The sequence below is a fragment of the Lissotriton vulgaris genome, chromosome 5, assembly GCF_964263255.1.
Source record: "Lissotriton vulgaris chromosome 5, aLisVul1.2, whole genome shotgun sequence".
In the NCBI taxonomy this organism is placed as follows: Eukaryota; Metazoa; Chordata; class Amphibia; order Caudata; family Salamandridae; genus Lissotriton; species Lissotriton vulgaris.
The window spans coordinates 235,565,725-235,587,058 of record NC_141693.1 but is presented as its reverse complement, the minus strand read 5'-3'; the positions used below and the strand labels follow the sequence as shown (position 1 = coordinate 235,587,058).

Sequence of the window (21,334 nt, the reverse complement as noted above, 5' to 3'; positions counted from 1 at the left end):
TTTATTATTCAGCCTCTCATAGAAGGCATGCAGATTAGCCTCATCACCACTTCAGAGGATCCAAATGTCATTGATATACTGTAGCCATTGTGTGATATAGATGGAAAATGGATTATTGTTAAAGATGAATTTTTCTTCTAACATTGCTTTGAAGAGTACGGCCATTTCCGGTGTGAAGGGACAACTCACGGCAGTCCCCTTCATCTGGAAAAAATAGTCTTTGAATTCGAAATAGTTCCTTTTGAAGGCTATGGCAGCAACTTTAAAATAAGTTGTGTAGGAACTCTATGTGGTTGTGGTTTTGTTTCCAGGAAGTGTTCAATAACCACTAAGACTGCATTTTTGGGGATCTAAATATAAAGTGAGACCACATCAAATGTCACCATCCACTGATCTTGAGGGGTGAATTGATGGCCTTCAACTTTATGGATGAAATCCATTGTGTCACGTAGGTACGAGGGGACCACTTTAAGAAACGGTTTAAAAGAAAATGTCCACATATTGTGAAATAGGCTCTAAGATAGAGTCACAACCAGAAACAATTGGATAGCCTGGAGGATTTTTGTCATTTTTATGAATTGTAGGCAAGAGGTAGATCACTGGGATCCTAGGGCTAGTTTTTTTGCATATATTCGAATTCCTGGGGGCCTAGAACATCCTGATCGAATCTTTCTCTAAGGACTTTGGAAGTCTCCTCCTGAATTTCTTTTGTTGGATCATACAAAATTGGACAATGCCATTACTTGTTGTAGACATGGCTTTTGCCTTCATTCAAATACTTATCTTTAGCACAAGTAACCACCGCTCCTCCCTTATCAGCTTGTTTAATCCCTACTGAGTTGTCATTTTTAAGTTCTTGAATAGATTTTTCCTGATTTTTGGTAATGTTGTTTCTGCAAAAATACTTCTATTTTCCAGTGAACTGAGTGATGAGAGTGCCACTTGTTCAAATGCAATAACATCCCTCGGAATAGTGTGAAGGGGTGGACAAAACATTGACTTTCTAGATAACCCTAACGATTCTTTGGTCAGCTGATCTTCTTTGTTGGCAAAGAGGGCACTAAGTCTGTTTTTTTCTGTAGAACTCCAATGCTTCAATTTCTAATCTCACGAAATCTGTATGTTTAGTGGGAACAAAAGTCAATCCTAATTCAAGCATCGACTCTTCTTCTTTTGTAAGAACTTTAGGTAATACATTCAGGATGGAGTTTTTTTTTCTAGAATTGGCATCTCATGCGCATTTCCCATGTGTGATTCTTGCATCGTCCGTTTTTTGTTGGCCTCTAGCACAAAAAGAATTCTGCCTTTGTGTGGTCTAATTAGAAAATCCTTCCCCTGGATCAGATTCCCCAGTAGATTCTGATGATGAAGTTTCAGAAAAAGTAAGAAACCTATTTTCTGATCTCCCTTGGTATTCAGATAACACTCTCCTTGACTCAACTCTAATGTATAAATCTTCTTTTAAATATGGATAGACCGTTTCCCTGTTAAATGCTTTCTAATCCTTTTCAAATTTATTGACCTTAACATTGATTGTGTTGTCCTTGAATGTGTTGATTTCTTTATCAATTTTCTCCAGTTGGGCCTTTGCTTCAGTTGCTGTTTTATTGTCTTTAATGGTTTGTTCTAAAGCCACAATTACTTCTGCTTGCTTTTTGCAAATCCTTTGTGCTGTCTCAATCGAATGGACCATCAGGTCTCTACTGCATTTTGTACTTATGTAGCTAAAGTTTTTTTATACCGAGAGTCCTCAGTAAAAATTAATTGGTGTATTCTTAACATGGAGGCCCCAGGGGATCGTACCTGCTTTTAAATGTTCCAATAAAAATCGGCCATGTAGCTCTATTCGAATATCCTTTTTCCTTAGTCTTGTAAGGTTGTCTGTTTCATTCTGTTGTGTAGCAATTGTGCTTAATGAAATGGAGACAAGAGTAGGAGTGGGGATCAATGTTTGTATGGGATCCTCTGAAAATGAGTGTGTCCTTTTCCTTTTTTTTTCTTTTTTTTTTTTTCTTTTTTTTCAAAAAAAAAAAAGAATACAGCATTTTGCTCATACATTTGTTCGTCTTGCAATATAGCCAGATAAATTTTAAATTGAAACTATTTAACCGCTGAAGGGGGAGGCCAAGACAACATATATCATATATCAAATTATATAACAAACACAGTCATAAAACATCAACAAAATAAATCAACCTATTCCTGTTCTCCATTTCTCCAAAGGTCCCCATATCTTAATACCTCGCGCTCTCCCACTCCTACCCTTCCTTGCATATATGTATTTCTCTAAATTATGTGTGGCGATGAGATTTGATAACCATGTTTGCAGGGTCGGGGGATTCTTATCTAACCATACCCTGGCTAGCATTAATCTAAAGACAGCCGCTGCCATAAACAAAAACATTGCATCACCTGGATCCGAATATTCATTTTCTACGTCCACGCCCAGCATGATTAAGCCTACAGAAAAAGTTAACCTGATCTTTAATGAGTTGGTTAGAAAATTTTCGACATCCTTAATTAATGTATATAATTGGGGACATGTAGCAAACATGTGGACAATATCTGCCTCAGTGGAATTGCACCTGGGGCACGTAGTACCCTCAGTACCCCCCCACTTCGCGATCCTGGCTGGGGTGTGGTATAGCGAAAATAGCGTTTTGTAGTGTTGGGATTGCAAGGGGGCGGAGCATAGGATAGACCGACCTAGCTCCAGTGAATCGTTAAATGATTCAGGTGTAGCCTCTATCCTTTCCCCCCATTTGGCCCTATGTTTATCTAGATCATCCGGTCTATTTTTTGCCAATGCAGCATATATTAGCCTAATGGAATATTCCTCCCCCGTAATTAGCCCTTCCATCAGCTCTGTTGGGTGAAAGCCCAATGGCCCTCCTTGTTTATTCCTAAGGAAGCTCCTGATCTGAAGATACTTAAAGAAGTCCCTTCTGTTTATTTTATATGTTTTAGTCAATTCCTCAAATTGTATTATACCCTCTGAGTTAACTAAATCCCCGATTTGATGTATCCCTTTGCCCTCCCATTCCGCCATTAATAAATCAGAAAAGATTTCTTCAGGGAAGGATTTGTTTTTATAGACTCTGGTGTACCTATTAAATCTGCCCATGCCAGTCTTTTTTAAAAAAATGCTCCAGATTTTAAGTGTTGCCGTTAGAGTCTTATATGTCTGCCTTCTAAGATACCCCAAATCCGTATAATACAGGAATCCGTTGACAGTATTCTGTCCTAATATCATTGTATAGGTTTCAATTGACATATTAATGGGCTTTGACACCCCACCACCTCCTCCAATTAATCCCTGCATGTACTGGAGTGCAGCAGCCAAAAAGTACAATCTAAAATCTGGTGCGCCCCACCCCCCTCTATCCCTTGGCAAGGAAATAAATTTATAAGCCCTACGAGTTTTTCCTCTTGCCCAGATAAACCTGTTGGCCAGACTTTCCAACCTATTAAACCATTTGTTCTAAAAAATCAGAGGTATTGACCTGAATAAATACAAAAATTTAGGCAGGACCATCATTTTCAACACATTTGTGGATACGACCAAAGAAAGATGTAAATTACTTATCCTTTCCAGGGTTTTTTTAACCTTCGTAAGCAATGGTTCCATGTTGCGCTCTACTAGTTCCTCCAATTTTACAGATACATCAATCCCTAGATAAGTTGCATTGCTAACCACCCTACTATCTAGACTTGATGCAAACCTGTTCAGAATAATCTGGGTTTTAGTTTTATTCAGGCTGTACCCTGAAATCCTCCCAAACTCATGCGCTTCTGCCTCTACTCCAACCATGGCTATATCTGGATTTGGAGTCAATATAGCCACGTCGTCAGCATAGGCAAGGATTTTCACAGCGCAGCCATTGAATGACATAGGTTGAATAACACGGTTTCCCTCTAGTTTACGTAATAATGGCTCTATGTACAGAGCAAACAATAATGGAGAAGACGGGCAACCCTGACGGGTCCCCCGTTGTACATGTACTAAATCCGAATGCCCTCCGTTTACTCTGATTTTAACCACTGGGTCTCTGTATAGAGCTTGCATAGCTCGTATGTAGCCTGAGCCAATACCGCACCACTTCATAGTTTCCCATAGATAATCCCAGGCGACCCTATCGAAGGCCTTCTCGGCGTCTAAAAACAGTGCTGAAATAGGGTCGCCTGTGACATCTGCAACATCGATCATAGTGATCAGTGTCCTAATATGCTGAGTGGTACCCTTCCCGGGTATAAAACCATGCTGTGATGGGCTCACCAAATGTTCAATACAACCTGCTAATCTCTTTGCCAACATCTTAGAATAAACCTTGCTATCTGAATTCATCAATGTGATGGGTCTATAGGATCCAGGAAGGGTTGCGGGCTTCCCTTTTTTAGCAATAACAATTAAATCTGCCCCACGCCAAGAATCTGGTGATAGCCCTCCTTGTTGTACATATACCATAACTTCAAACATATAAATCAGCAAACAGTCACGGAATACTTTATAAAATTCAACCGGAATTTGATCAGGTCCGGCTGCCTTTCCTGATGGTAGGCTATTTAATGCATCTATAAATTCCTCCAGACCTAAGGTAGAGTCTAGCATTTCACCTTCTTCTTTTGTGACAGAGGGTGAGCGCACACCTCCAAGATACTTCCTAACTTCCTCTATGTCCTCTGTGTTACCCTGTGTATACAATTTTTCATAAAATCCTCTAAAAACCTCTCTTATCTCATCTGAGCCTGTAACAGTGACACCCATTGGATCTAGTATCTCTTTTATTTCTGCATCCGCCCTTTGCTGCCTAACTTTAACCGCAAGTATATGGCCCACCTTCTCACTACATTCATATAATTCTTCTTTCTTAGCCAAGTATTTTTCAGCAGACCTTTTCGAGAGACTTTCTACCGCGTCCGCCTTTAGTGCTACTATTGTTAATAATATATTTTCCAAGCTGGACTTAGATCTTACTGCAGCAACTAGTTTTCCTTCTTCTATGATCAGCTTTTGCCGAAAAGTTTCATTCCTTAACCTCTCTTTCTTACGTCTGGTCAACACATAGCTTAATGTTTCTCCTCTGATGCCTGCTTTAAAACAATCCCACGTTTGCCCTACTGAGGCTGTTCCGTGATTGATCTCCCAGAAGGATCTAATCCACCCTTCCATATGTTTCCTATACTCGAGGTCTTGGAGAAGGCTCCTCTCAAATGTCCATGTAGATCTCTTGTTCTGTACTTGTGGGACCCTAACTTCCAATATTAGCGGGCTATGATCAGAAATAATCCTTGGCTGCTTTTCAATCTGGGTCTCCGCAATCAAAGACCTTGAGACTAAAAAATAATCTAATCTCACCAACACTTGATGGGGTGCCGAATAAAAAGTGCTACCATCTAACAGTGGGTGTTGCATTATCCAGGGATCTGCCAAAAGATTATTTTTAACCATATTGGCGATAGCCCTGTTTACTTTTCTCTTTCTGCCATTATACACCATTCCTGCACTCATAAATGAACTTGTAGAGTCATGCATGTTAAAATCACCACAACATATTACTGGTTCGGGCCACTGTGCTAACTCTACATCTAAAAACTGCCATATCTCCGGATCATCCTCAGTGGAACCATACACATTTACTAATGTTGCATTGAGCCCTTTAACACTTACTTCCGCGATAGCCCATCTCCCCCACTGGTCTTCTTTCTTTCTTTTAGCTATCACATCTCTTCTTCTCCCCAGAATAGCAACTCCTCTTGTCCTAGATCCTTGCCTACTAGCTGCAAGTACATCAAAGCCCAAATTATTCATTAAGTTGATCTGCTTTTCCTCTATATGTGTTTCTTGTAAGCATACTAGATCCACTTGTAACGTTCTTATATAAGCTGCTACATTCGCCCTTTTTCTTGGATCATTGAGCCCACACACATTTATAGAAACTATCTTAAATGACATTGTGTATTGAAAAAAGAGACATCTCTTCCTAGCCCAACTGTTTCTTTACTCCTTCTCCCCCCCCTTCCGACCTTTCTTGCTCCTTTTTTACTCAAAAATATAATCAATGAACAAAATAAATAATCCATGTGTGCTAACCGCCGTGCCCAAACCATACCTTTCAGCTGTTTTTTGAATTCCCCCTCCCCTCTCCCCCCCCTCCCCTGTCTTTCCCTCCCTACCCCCTCCCTGCAGGCAAATAGGTCAGCAATGACCTATGTGTGGCCGCTTCTTGATTGTGTTAGTCGCCCCCCTCTCCCATCATCTCCTGTGTGCCCCCCCCCCTCTTTAACATAATACCTTTTCTCTTAGTGGCCCTCTTTTTTCGCCCTTTCTAGATCCTGGATAAACTCCTGCGCCTTTACTTCCGACATAAACATCCTGACCTTGCCCTTTGTGACCACTTTCAACCTGGCTGGGAATAACAAATATGCCTCTGATCCTAAAGCCTGAAACTCTGAAATCAATTTCCTGAGTCTCCACCTCCTTTCTACTGTTACGTGACAAAAGTCAGGCCTAGTAAAAAATGTAACACCCTCGACCGTTCTTTTACTGTCTGGCCTGGCTTTTTGGATGATTTCCTCTCGGAGTAGAAAGTTTCCAATGTACACTAATATTGCTCAGGGGAGTGGTGCTTTGGACCCCCCTTCAGCTCCGAATACCCTTCGCTGGACAAAGGGGAACCTATGCGCCCTCTGTATCTCTGCCTCCCACTGCCACTGTGACTCAGGGAAAGCACCCCTTAGTAACTTGACCACAAAACCCCTAGGGTCTTGCCCTTCAAGCCCTTCCGCCACTCCCAAAATGCGAACGTTATTGCGACGTTGGCGATTTTCAAAATCCTCCATCTTCCAAAGGATATCATCCGCCTTCTTTTCCTGTTGCGTTTTAAATTCACTAAAGCTGCGAAAGTCATCCTCCATCCTGCCTGTTCTCTCCTCAACCTCGGAAACTCTCCCTGCCAGACCTTCATAAAGTTTGTTTGTCTTCCTAAGCGTCGCTTGAATTTTCTTGAAGTCTTGTCTTGTTTTTCGACTTGTGGATCTTGCCTCGGATTGTATTTGTTTCAGCATATTAAATACTCTTCCTAACGCATCATCTTGATTTGGACCTGTTTCTAGTTCTTCTCGGTACGTCTGTGATGTTGCCGAATAATCCCAGTCCAGTTTCCTGTCAGCACCTCTTGCGGGCGATCTCTCGTTTCTACGGCGCCTTATCTGATTCTTTTTTAATGTAGACTCCTTGTCTATGTCAGTTTCAGAAGAGGTAGAGGCCGTCCATGAATCATCCTCTTCTTCATCTTCATCCTCCTTCTCCGCCTCCTCCTCTTCGTCGTCTAAATCTGATATCTCCCCCTCCTGCTGAACTGAATCAGAGTCCTCCTCTACTGAGAAGAAGCGCTCCCCCTCAAATGTACATACCTCTTCCTTCTCTTTAGGGTAGCCGGGTGCTGTCTTTTCTGCCACCAAGCTAGCTGTACTTCCCCATGTAGGGTTAGGAGATTTGGCCATTAGTTCTGCCTCTACCTGCATGATTGCTTGTAGCATGTCAGCATTCTCTTGTCCTTTCAGCCCTTTTGGCTCTCCCTTACCGTTTTCGTTGTTCACAGCAGTCTTTTCCGCAAGGGCCCCCTTCTGAGGCATCTCCTTCACTCCTTTTCCAGTGCCTGTAACAGCCCTCTGTCCCGCAATCCCATCTGCTACCTCCTGCTCGTTTTTGCTGGTATCTTGCTCGAGGTTTGCAGAGAGCGGAGAAGTCAGGCCGACTGGTTGCTTGGCAACCGCTGTCTCGGCGTCCATCACGCTCTCAGTTCCCGCTGCTGCCTCAGCGTCCTCGAGGACGCAGTGTTGACTTAATTCGGAATCGAGCGCTGCTTCTGTAACGCCGGGGGCTCCTGGACTCCTGCCGGTGATTCCGCTATCCAAGTTACCTGGGCGAGTGAACGACTCTGGTAAGGTGGGCTGCCTGAGAGGGGTCGCCTTGTTTTTGTCCTTTAGAGTTGCTGGTTTTTCTATAACTTTGATGCGCTCCTTCGCTGTGGGGCTCTCCTCTCTGCCCATCTGTTTTCCTTTCGCCTCAGTTTTCTTTTTACTAGCGGGCTTTATTACCTTCCTTATAGCGCCTGGATTCTTTGCTGATAACATCGTTTTCAGCGTGATGGATGTCTCTGGAACAGCAGGAGTTTGATTCCTTGTCTCATTACTGTCATTTACTTTCCTCTTGTCGATCTTGTCGACTTTTGTAGGTTTTGGCGGCATTTTGATGGATATTAAAACGCTCCAGTCCTTGATCTCTAGAGCTGCAATATCCACTGCTCGCTTAATTAAGCTGCCTGTAAGAGCTCCAAATTTCCGCGACAGTTTCCTTGTCAGCCTACCGATTTCGGCCGCCACCCAGTCTCCGAAGCCTCCAAGGTGGCTAGTGTTTATCTGCGCCGTCGTTCGTAGGATCCGCTTCCCAACCTTACTCATGCGAGCAAAGTCAAGGGCAGAGTCGAGAGCCATCCGGGGGGGTTAGCGCTGTCATTCTAGTGCCATCTATCTCATGTTAGTATGTCCAGATGGGAGAGAGGTTTCTGGTGCGACTGCTCACCACAACCCACCCGCGGCCATCTTGCCTCTCTCACTCGTGCCGTGATCCCGACATCTACTTTAGGCCAGCCTTGTGGAGCAAGCCTTCAGACAGATTTTCCAATGTGATTTTCTACTCTTTATTTCAATAGAAGGAAACCCTCGTAGAGGAGTATTCACTCTCAAAGTAATGTACTAAGGAGTTGAGCCCAACCCCTTAGTACATAACTGTCTAAAAGAGGCCTTTTCAAAATTGCTTTTTTTTAAAAATCTGACTTTACCATAAGAGAGGATGTTTTATTATCATTCCAAAGGCACCACAGATGAACTGGTTACCTGTTCTAATGTGTAAGCTATCACTTATTAAACATTACAAGGTTACTCTAATGTTATCCTGTGGAACAGGTAATCCTTGCAGTAGTGAAAAATTAAAGAATTGTTCGCTTCCAGGACATGTAAACCTTAAAAGAGCATGTCCAACTTTTTAAATACACTGCACCCTGCCTTCTGGGCTATCCAGGGCCTGTCCAATGAGTGCTTATATATTAAAAAGGAAGGTTTGGGCCTGGCAAAAGGTTTGTTTTGCCAGGTCAAAATGACAGTTTGAAACTGCAGGCAGAGGCTGCAATAGCAGGATTTAGACAGGTTTAAAGGACCACTTAAGTGAACAGCACATTCAGTGCTGCAGGCCCACTAGTGGCATTTAATACACAGGCCCTGACCATGGAGTGTGCCACTTTACTTGGGACTTCAAAGTACATTCATATGCCAATTGAATGTACATCACTTCCACCATGTTTTAAGGAGAGAGCACACACACTTTATCATTGGTTAGCAGTGGTAAAGTGCATAGAGTCCTAAAAGCCAACAAAAAGGGTTCATAAAACAGGAGAAATGTTTTGCTATATTACCTGCAGAAAGAGCCAAGTCCAAGACACACATACCCCAAGCAGGAGGTATGGTCCTGGCTTTTGTTAGTCATTAATCTGAGGGTGAGTGCTGTTTAGCTCCATCTAGTTAGCTAAGAATCAAACACAGGCCATATGCCCTTCTCATTAACATGGAGAACAAACAAGTTCTCTTTGAGAGAGAGTATAATTCGAGGGTACTATAGGCATCAAAGGGATCTCCGGTGTGTCTTGATCTATGTTTTTTAACCTTTTCATCACTTGGAAATTCCAATGAGTGTATGTGAGTTTCCCTCATAAGAGCAACAAACACCTCCATTATTTTAAAAATGACCTGATGCCATGGAAGGCGGTGAGGACGTGCCAGGGCCGGTTTTAGTGCTGGTAGCACACGGTGCAAAAATGTTTGTTTGTGCCATGCAATCACCTCCTTCTCCATGGATTCCTTCACTACCACCCTTCAACAGTGCCTCTCAAGTCTCCATAACCACACACTCACATGCATTTCTGCATTCAGCTCTTTAATGACAGGCAATAGCTCACTGCTTTATATTAGGATTTTAACTAATAAACTGTAAGTAACAAAAGTATCTCTCTGACAAATGCAGTAACCCACTGAACTATTTACCTTATATGCACATCTGTGATCTGCATGGAACACGTTCTTTGCAGCAGGCATATTAACTGACTGCACTACTTTAACTGCTACTAGACACAACTCCATCCCTCTGCCGCATGTCCATTAATCATCAGAGTTGGCTTGACATTTTTTATTGTCCGAAAATTGCTGGATGCAAGGAATGCCACAGCTGGTGCTTTTAACTCCATAATATATTTGAGAAAAAGACACCACCTGAAGTCAACACCCAGTGCATTGGCATCAGTCGCATTACCTCAGAGCCTGCCCTGAGGTGTGCCTCAGTACCCACAGTGGTTCTGGATCTGTTTTGCTCAGATGTGTATAACATATTGACCCCGGTGTAATTAAATTGCTGTTCTTAAGCCAGCTGATAATGTCAAATGTACCAGGCCAATTTGACTGCAATGGGTCCATCCACTGTCAGCAGGACATAAGTCCTAAGGAAAATGACCAAAAGTGGCAATATTTTTAAATCGGCATGTCATTTGATAATCATTTTTAAACTGTTCTCATAAAGCAAGCAACATGTGTTGGGTGTATTGCCTTAAACATTAAACTTGCTGTTAATGCTTGTTTTGTTTCCTACTGGTGTTCTTTATTTAGCTTCCAAGCACAAACGTGCTTCACATTTGTAGTCTGTTAAGCAATGGCAAGGTTAATGCTGTGAAGGGCTCTTTATGTCAGATAGATAGGATTACGGCATTAATCCTCATGGGCTAGTCTCACAAATAAGTAGATGATGCCTGTGGGGTGGATTTATACAAACCTTCTTAGGCAGTGGTGCTGGGACAGTGTTCAAAGTGAGGGTGTTGCCATCAATGTTAGATCAGTAAATTCACAGGGATTGGAAAAATGCAAGCACCACACAAACAACAGGAAACAAACCTCTCCCATCCAGCAGGGGAGTGGTACGGGTGTGGTATGAAACCAGTGATGCATTTTGGAGCACACTGTTGCAAATATATTACTAAAGCATTATTACAATAGCGCATTTCCATAGAAATGGCCACAAAAATTCTCACTGACCAGCAGCTTTACTAATAAAAATATAGAGCGCACAAATGATAATGTTTGGAAATCGAGTTTCAGCAAATATTTACCCTTCCTATATCACAAAGTAAAGTGTCTTGATTTGTTTTGATCCTCTTAAAAATCTTTGTTTTCATCACACTTCAGAATTGCTTTTTTAACTACTGATATATTTTACAATATTTGCTCCATTCATTTGCAGGTATTTAAATGGTGTTTGTTAGAAAAAACTCTTACTAAAAATAGTGGAAGAAATTCCATCCATCCTCATCCACCACTGACTTGTGCCCTGCCCCTCAGTTCCCCATCTGCTGCTATCTAATTTGGCTGTGGAACCTAACATGAATACTTGAAAGTGAAAGAGCACGGCTGTTTTTCAGAGGTGCAAGGGGTACATTTTAGAGCAGCAAACCATCTACATAACTTGGAATTTGATAAAGAACAACATAAAAAGAGTTCAACTGCCATAAAAAGAGGAGTACAAACAGAAAGATGTATTCAAAGAAAGTGTTAAGAAAAGAAAAAAAAACTAGAGAAAGGCACGAGGTAAAAGAGGGTGAAGTAGAAAAATATTAAAAGAGAAAACAAGATTGAAGAAAAGGGAGAGAGAGGAAGAGAGAAATACAAGTGAAAGAAAGAGTGTAAACGAAATGAACGAATCAGATGATGAGTTTGTAAAACAAGAGCGAAACAATATGCAAGACAACGAAGCACGTGGAAGTGAGAGATGAATGGTGGAAAAAAATGGAAAACAGGAGCAAAGTTAAACAGAGGGGTGAGGGGGTCAAGAAAGGATCAGAGAGGGAGAGAGAAGAAAAGTCAGAAAAAGATAATGGGGGAGAGAAAAGAAAAAGTAAGACATGCTGAAAAAAACAGACGAGTGAGAACGAGAAAGAAGAAAATGAAAAATGATAGGGAGGGAAAGCAGAAAGGGATGAGAGAAAACAGAGAGTAGAGAGGGACAGATTAAAAAAAGGGAAACAAAAGCGAGATAGGAAAGTGAGAGTAAAAGCAAGATGGAGGGAACGAAGAAATTAAGTAATACAGGAACAAGGAATTTAAAAGATAGAGGAGATAGAAAAATTGAACGAGTGAGGGAAAGGGATTGAAGAAATTTGAAGAGAAGCGATAAAGAGGGCGAAAGGAGGACATACAGTAAGACCGAGGAGGAACGGGAGAAGGAATAGTCGGGCAGAACTTTAAAAAGTAGAAAGGCGAGCAATGTAAAAGAAGGAATAGAAGGAGAAAGATGGATGATTGATAAATAAAACACAGTAAGGGAAGACCGAAAGACAGAAAGAAAGAGTAATCAATAATGTAAGAGAGAGAGATTGAATGGGAGCGGTAACAATAACAACAGGCGAGAGACAATGGAGGAATAATGATGAAAAAATAGGCCAAACGCGAAGTGAAAGTGCAGAGAGTAGTATGTATGTGAAAGACAGAACTAAAGAATTGTGATCAGTGCCATCAGCCCACAGTGCCTTAAAATGCAAAAAAGGGGTGGGAGCACACTGCCTGGCATACCTGCATACTATTCTCTCAGGTGCATTGTGGTAAATGCAGTGCATGAGAACACTCACTTTATCTGTTGTTGTTTAGGTGCAGACCGTGTTGTGTAACTCCAGGCACGTGATATTTCTCCTTCTTGAGTTGAGTAACAACTTAAAATTAGAAGTACTAGCAATATTCCTCTCAGACTTTTCACGTTTTTTCACTACTCCGAGAGCACAAATACATCCCAGAGGTCATCAACCCAACAATTCTACAAGGACCCAATCAAACAAGAGGGGAGGGATCACAGTGCCTGAATACCAGCAAACAATGTTTCCATGTGTGTAGTATTAATGCAAAGCTTGATAATAACACTCACTTCACCTGTAACTTTTCTTTAGGCTTAATTTGCTGTAACCAATATTTTTTTAAAATAGACAGCATATCGGGGAAGACCTGCAAAATCTATTCTCTATGGGCCAGATGTAGGTAAATCTAATTTACCGACTTATAAATACCGAATTTTACCGATTCAGTATTTATGAATCGGTAAATTAGAAGGAGGGAGATGTAGGTAATTTTTTATTTCGAATTACCGAATCTGTAAGATTCGGTATTTACCGATTCGGTAAATACCGAATCGATATTCCCCATTGATTCCTATGGGCTTTGGAGCCCGTAGGAATCAATGGGAAATACCGATTCGGTATTTATCGAATCAGTAAATACCGAATCCAGCAAGGGTGCAGGGGGTGTTACTTTGACACCCTCTAGCACCCCAAGTTCAGGCTTTGTGTGCCATGTGGCACCCATACATGCCCTAAGGGCATGTCTGTGTGTCACAAGGCACAGGTGTGCATGCACAGATGTGCATGCACACCTGAATTCGGTATTTTACCACCCAATAGGATTGGGTGGTAAAATACCGACTCTTAAGGGCCTGTGGCATTCTGTGGAGTGCCACCTACATCTTACCGAATCGGTAAAATTACTGATTCAGTATTTTACAGAATCGGTAAATTTACCGATTCGGTAAATTTACCGATTCTGTAAAATACTGGCCCCTACATCTCAATCACCAATTACCGGTCGGTAACGGCCGGATTCGGCTGTTACCGACCGGTAATTGGCGACCTACATCTGGCCCTTAATTCTTTACATTTCCATAGCGTTATGGTTATACAATCGTCTCTAGTCACATGCAATTGAAAAACACAATTTTTCGCACATTTTCTAAAACATTTCAGAAGCTTTGTGGTGTTGCACAGTTCTGCCATACCTTGCATTTCAACCACAGGCAGTAAAAAATTGGATGTCCAACCTTCTGATGCCCCAACCCTAAGTAAGTGACCCACCGGTTTATAGGTATCTGACTGTGGACCCACTACCTAAAAGTGAGTTGAGTGGAATTGCAGGTTTGGCCAGCGGGGACTGCACCAGTTGATGGTGGGGTTTCTGCTCCACAAGTCTCAAAATTACCCCTTAATGTTGTCAGGATTCACTGGCATGTTCTAATTATGCCGACTGTTATCTGTGATGAGGGTACCATGTATAATCACATAACTTCTCTTCTGAATTCACATTCAGTCTTAATAATAGGAATTGTATGCTGGTAAATGCAGAGCGAACAGTTTAAATTAAGGCCATTTGCTCAAAATGCATAATTTGTGACAATTTTCAAAAAGTTCTCTTGTTGAAGAAAATCAAAATATTTTTCAAATAAATTGCTGTTTTTCTTTAAAAAAACAAAACGACTAGGATACCAGTTTAACTGGCCCAGCAATAAAATCCCCGAATTTCACATTATATTGGTCGATTATGTATTAAAATGTAAGATTTGCCATTCTTTACATTCAAATTATTTGCAGAACACCTGACAGCCCCATTTAAATGCTGGCAAGTCATGCTATACTTCATCAAATACAAATGCAACCTTTGTCACATAGCTTTAAAGAAATTACATCCCATTTCCATAGCTTATCAAATTAAATCCCATTTTCCATCTATTGTTGACATCCCAGAAATGGCTTGTTTTGGAGAAGCAGACAATTCCTGCCAACATTATTGCATCTGTCTATATGCAGGTCTTACATCTTCAAATCCTTTGGTGGCACAACACGCAGAATTCTGTGATCTGCTTTGACATAGCCTGGGACGGTGAAACCACCACCAGGCACAGCGTGTTCTCCATTGGCTCTCTATGCACCACAGAATACATTAAAAACTGGGTTGCAGGTGGAACCTTGCTTCCCAATCTAACAGACTTTCATTATCTGACCAAAGTGGACAGTTAAGAATCAAGACAAGTGCCCCCTTTGAATCCCCCCTCTAAACTTTAAACTAAAGTGGAGAATATGTTTCTTTCCTTTCAGATATTGCCTTCTTGAACTCATTATCCTCTTTCCTAAGTCACATGCATCTGCTTCAAAAAGACCCTTAAAACACACTAATTTTAAGTAAGTTATAGAGATGACACATTCCAAGAAACCTGCTGGTAGTGTGCTTGTAAGAAATGCTATGTTTAGATGAATTACAAGAGCCTGCACATGGATCAATAAATCAAGAGAGCCCCTACAAAATAATTTTGAACCAGACTCTCAAGGTGGCTTCTCCCCTTAGGTGTAGTTGCATCCCTACCAAATTCAGAAAGTTGGTCAATTGCATGCATCTGAAAGGGGAAAATGTTATGCTTCAAGTTTCTATAGCCCACTTCATGAGGCCACTTGGCTCTGGTATCTAAGTAAATGGGAAAATACATCAGAAGAGATGCATTTTGGTGTGGAATCACAGTGTGTTCTTTGAGACAAGAAAATGCTAGCACCAGATGATGAGGCTACGCCAAGCATGTTGAGGTTCGTAAAAGTGGAAGTGGATTTTGGTTGAAAGTGGTATAGTATGATTTTGAAGTGATGCTCCCAAATAGAGGCAAGGAGAGGCGTTTTGATATTAACCCTAACTTGTTGTATGGCACAGTAATAAGAGGAAGCCTGCAAGATGATTAAAAGACTATGACCACTTATGTGTCACTCAATTCTTTTGAAGCTATGTGAGGGTTGTATTTTATCATCTTTTGAGGTGTTGGGGATTAGGAATACTTTGGAGGATAGCTTGGGCTTTGATGTACAGGGAAAATGAGAGCTCACCGTTGGCTGGTGGAACTCTGATTGACCTTTATTTGGAGAAGACATATTGTACTAAAAGAGAAGCAAGTTGAAGAACCATATTTCGAAGGAAAGGCTTCCAAAAACTCTTTGGGTTTATCATTTAGTGTTCTGGGAAATGTTCTCTACTACAGTATGCGCTGGATTTCCGATTCTTGATAATTACAGTTTTCCTGTTACCTTGTGTATATTTGTATTAATATTGTTTACCAGTCATCCTCTGTTTTATAAGTTTTTTAATACAGTATATACTTTTAAACACACATACATTGACTCTGTGTTTTATTCTATAGCCTAGCACATCTACTAATTACTCTTTGAATGCCTGTCTTTTCAGTGAGGAAGATGCAGGTGCAGTGTACAGATCAGCGGCAGTCCTTAACATGACTGGGCCAGGCTATGTTTGGCTGGTAGGAGAACGAGAAATATCTGGAAGTGCCCAGGAATATGCACCTGATGGTAATGCGCTATTTTAACACAATGCCGTTCACAATGATGCACTGGATGAACTAGTCTGCAGAAATGTATGTGTGAGACGATTCATTCTAATACCCGGGGGCCACCTATAATCCATTAAAAAGAAATCTCGGAAACTTATACAAGGTTCACTAAATGGAAGGTGTACGAAATTGGGTTACTGGGTGACTGGGATGTGAGCCCTGGTCTAGCAGCAACCACAATCCTTGTAAGGGTAAGGCGTAAGCAAACTCCACATTAACCTGTGCTTGACCCCCTGGTAGCTTAGCATAGAGCAGTAAAGCTTAATTTAGAGGCAATGTGTACAGTATTTGTGCAACACTTCAAACAGCAACAAAGTGAAAACGCACCACAAAAGTGGCCCACAACCAAGTTAGAATAATAGATTAATTTAAATAAATAAAACATGACCTAAATGACAAGGGACCAATTAGTAAAACCAGAGATATTGAATCTTATATTTTTTTAGAGCAAATAGCTCCAAAAGGTGTTATGTGCCAACTGTGGACATCTGGTTCCGCTGAACCAGGACAAAGTCACAACTTCATGCAAACCGTGATAAAGTGCGGGCTGGCTCCAGGGTCCCATTTAGATCCGCTGAACAGCATACATTAAGTCCTGGTTTGTGGAGCTGTTTGGGTTTGCGTTGGAGAGGCATCGTGCAGGTAAAGTGATGTGCCTTTTCCAAGAAGTGGTGAGACTGCAGTGCGTTGTCCTGTTGCATTGATGTCGAGAATCCCGTTGACAAGGGCTTGAGATGTAAGGTCCAGAGTTGGGGATGCGTCCATCAGTTGGAACAATGCGCTGGTTCCAAGGTGCTGCAAGGCTACAATGCAGAGGTTGGTATCATCGAGGATGTCATCAACGAAAGATGTGAGGGCCTGTGCTGCGGATGCGTCACACAGCAGCGGTTCCGAAGGCGATGCAGGCTGTGAAAGGGATATCAGTCTTTGTGACATGTCCAATCCACACAGCAGCAGAAATGTGTTGGTCTGCTAATGGCTCCGACATGCTGCAGAAGAGATGCGTCGGTTTCGCTGGGTCCACAGAGGCTGGCAAAGTACCTTAAGCCCACTTCCAAGGTTTCATGTCTTGAGTGGCACCACTTTTCAGGGTAGACTCGCAGATGGCGGAGGCAAGGTTGTTGGAAGCCTGTTATGTCCCTGAGGCTCCAGGTCTCGAGGCCAACTAGCCCTTGGAGTCGCTCTGGGTTCAAGAGATGCAGGTCTTGTCCTCCTCACCCAGGCAAAAGGACAGCAGGCAGCAGGTAAGCACAGCAAAGCAGGAGTCCAGTACAGTGCAGTCCAGCAGAGTGGCAGCCCTTAAGTAACGTAGCAGTCATTCTTCTTGGCAGAGTAGCCACAGTTCCATAAGTGTATTAAAGAGTAGGTGTCTCAGGTCAAGTATTTATGTACATTGGTGCCATTGAAAAGAGGAAAAGCTTCTAGAGGTTTCCATTTGAAGTCCCCAAGCAACCTGCCTCCCCTGTCCTGGCTCCAGACTAACTACCAGAGGTATGCAGCCCTTATATGTGGATGCAGATCACACCCTATTCAAGTGTAAGTGGGGCTGTGCCCAACTCCTCTCTCCCATCTTGGCAGTGATGGCCTATCCAGGCACACCCAAGCTCCCTAGTGTGTGTGGCTATCTAGGAGGAATACACAAATCTCAACTGTATGATACACCCAGTCACACGACCAGAGACAGGCTACAGGCACTAAATAGCAAAGGCAATAAAATGCCAACTTTCTAAAAGCTTGGCAGTTCAGGCTGGACTGTTCCCATGAGGCACAGGGTCAGACTGATTTGCATATGGCCATGTCTGAACTGGGGTGGTGTGGAGTGCAAAAGAACGATGGATTTAGGCCCAGATCTCTGTACTGGGGTAATGTATGACATTGTTCTGCATTCTGTCCATCAACTGTGGTTTTTGAACTTTCTAAAAGTGGCATTTTCAGAATTGCAATTTAAAATCTGACTGCGCCATAAGTTAGGATTTTAAATTGTGATTTCAGAAACACCAACCATTTACTGGTCATCCCTTCTCATTGGGAAATTAAACTTACAAAATATAATAAGGCAACTCCAATATTATCCTGTTGGATAGACAGGCGTTGCAATAGTGAAAAAAGAATTTAAGAGGTTTTCACTGGCAAGAAATGTAAAACCTAAAAGTACATGTCCTGCTTTTTAAATACATTGCACCCTGCCCTCTGGGCTCTCCAGTGCCTACCCTAGGGGTGACGTATATGTAAAAAGGAAGGTTTGAGCCTTACTTATGTAAATAAATATGTCAACTGGAGATAAGCCAATATTACCATGTTTTCAGGAGAGATAATAAGCACTGGCTAGCACTGGTAAAGTGCAGAGTCCTAGGGTCAACAAAAAACAAATTCAGCAAAAATGGAGTAGTGAAGGCAAAATGTCTGGGGATTACCGAGCAGAAAGGGCCAAGTTCAACAGATGGTCCGACAACTACTTAATTTGCAAGGAGCAGGGTGACATGATAGTTGAAAGTAGCGGTTGATGGGAGTTATGTTATATTACAGGCGAAGTGCTATACCATTACCCAAAATAAGAATGAATGTGATTAATGGTTCTCACTACGGCTTTAAAGAAGATGTACAGTTATGTTATGTTATGTTATGTTATGTTATGTTATGTTATGTTATGTTATGGACATTTATTCGGCGCACAGCTGCCCCAGCAAAGGGGCGTCCTGGCGCCTGACAAGGAAACCAACACAACACAACTAAAAAACAGCAGACTAAAAAGGAACAGGCTTAAGAAAATAAAAAAGTCTTGATGGCCCTACGAAATGAAAAGAGATTATCAGACGCATGTATCTCTAAAGGAAGAGAGTTCCAAAGGGCCGCAGCCCGAACTCGAAAGGAGCGGCCTCCAGCTCGGCTAAGCTTGAACCGAGGGACAACTGCGAGATCCTGGCCTAAGGACCTCAAGGAATGGGCAGGGACATAAGGCGTCAAGAGATTCGTAAGAATCGGGGCCGACGAGCCCTTAAAGATTTTGTAGAGCACTTTAAACTGAATCCTCTGCTTGACAGGAAGCCAATGCAGAGACTTCAGAGTATTGGCAGCGGAGCAAAACCTGGGCAGACCAACCACAGCTCTGGCTGCCGCGTTCTGCATCCGTTGGAGACGTTTAATTTCAGCTTGGTTCCCCCCTACCAAAAGAGAACTGGCATAGTCCAGCCGAGAGATCACCGTCGCCTGCAACACCAGTTGCCTGGTTGCGGCATCAAAACCTCAAGGCTGGTCTTAGACCTCGTAAAAATGCCAAAACAACTGGCGGCCGTTCTCTTGGTATGGGAGACAAAGCTAAGGGCGGGATCTAGCCACACTCCAAGATTTTTTGTCTCCATTGCCGGAATCGGGAGAGGTCCCAATTCCGGAGGCCACCAAATGTCACCCCATAGCTCCGATTTCTTGCCGATGACCATAATCTCAGTTTTTTTTGCTTTCAGCTGGAGATGGTTAGAATTCATCCAGCTGGCAAGTGCCCTCAGCCCATTCTGGAACCTAGGGACATCCAGATCAGAGTCCCCGCTGAGCGTGACCGCCAGCTGAGTGTCGTCAGCATATGAGACCATAGTCAGGCCCCACTGTCTGACGACATCCGCCAGCGGCCTCACGTACAGATTGAATAGCGTGGGGCTCAGCGAGGATCCCTGGGGGACCCCCTGGTCCAGCGGATGGAATTTGGACTGATGGGGTGGAATGGCTACGCAAAAAGTACAATAGTCAAGAAAGGAACGGAACCACTGGAGGGCAGTCCCTGTGATACCAGCTTCTTCCAGGCGCTGGAGAAGAATATTATGAGAGACGGTGTCAAAGGCGACGCTAAGATCTAATAAAACAAGCGCCGCCGTTTGACCCGAATCTAACATCATGCGCAGATATTCCACCATGTAAAGAAGAGCTGTCTCCGTGCTGTGATCAGCACGGAAGACATTCTGCGTAGGGTCTAAGATGTTTGCCCGCAAAAGGTGGTCAGAAAGGACTCTGTTCACATGTGCCTCCACGACTTTCGCCGGCCACGGGAGAAGCGATACCGGGCGGTGGTTCTCTGGTTTAAGAGGATCTAAGCCAGGCTTCTTCAAGATGGGCGTAACCACAGCATGCTTCCAATTAACAGGAACCATACCAGTAGAAAGCGAAAGGTTAATCAGGGAGCGCACCGGCAAAAAATCGATAGACAACGGGTCCCTAAAGAGAGCTGGTCTCAACGGATCTGCCGGAGAACCGGACTTAATATGTTGGGCCAGTTGATTAAAACTCTCAGGCGATAAACAAGGGAGAGTATGCAAGGCCCTGTTTTCTTCGGGCTTAAGGGAAGGTCCGACATCCAGTGTGGACGTGGAGAAAGTACGACGGATGACTTGGACCTTCTCCACGAAGAAATTCGCCAATGCCTCACACTGTACAACCGAACCCAAGTCATTAGTAGGGGCTTTTTTTGCCATCAGATCTTTGAGAGCCTTAAAGATCGCTTTGGAGGGGTTAAGGCTGTTGCGGAACTCGAAGGAGTAAAAAGCCGCACGTGCTCTGCAGACCGCACAATGGTAAAATTTAACAGTGGCGAGATATGACACTTTTTTATCAGCGTCATAGGCTTTCCGCCACTCTCTTTCAGCGCGTCAGCACGCCCTCTTTAAAGTACGTAAAGAACCATCGTACCAGGGACTAGGGATCCACTCACAAAAAAGGTTGTAGCCCATTTCCACGTTGTCAAACGGGCCAAGTGGATCCTCAGACAGAGTACGGTACAGATCCTCTAATCTTGAGAGTGGCATCCCTAGGTGGTGTCACTCTTAAGAGTCTAGTAAGGCACTGATTTGTCCCTGTAGCAGGAATAAAGGGGTTCATTAAAGAGCAGTTACACATGTCTTAGGAAGAGCTAGGCACAAGAGATTAGTCTGAAGAGGCGGCATGTAAGAAATGAGAAACCTCAAATTTCTTGAGAAAATCAAAAATCCAACTTGAAATGCATGTTTAAATTCCTCCTCCATCCTCCGTCACCATAGCATGGTGTAGGAAATACAC

General features: G+C 42.7%; 1 protein-coding gene across 4 annotated transcripts in view; it reads left to right on the top strand.

The window, feature by feature from the left end:
* GRIN1 (glutamate ionotropic receptor NMDA type subunit 1) overlaps positions 1-21,334 on the top strand; it is an 851,805-nt gene that overhangs the window by 316,567 nt on the left and 513,904 nt on the right. For all 4 annotated transcript variants that reach the window (XM_086921247.1, XM_086921250.1, XM_086921251.1 and 1 more), the window contains one exon: positions 16,132-16,253. In XM_086921247.1, the coding sequence (XP_086777373.1) occupies positions 16,132-16,253 (122 nt within the window). The remainder of the gene's footprint in view (positions 1-16,131; positions 16,254-21,334) is intronic.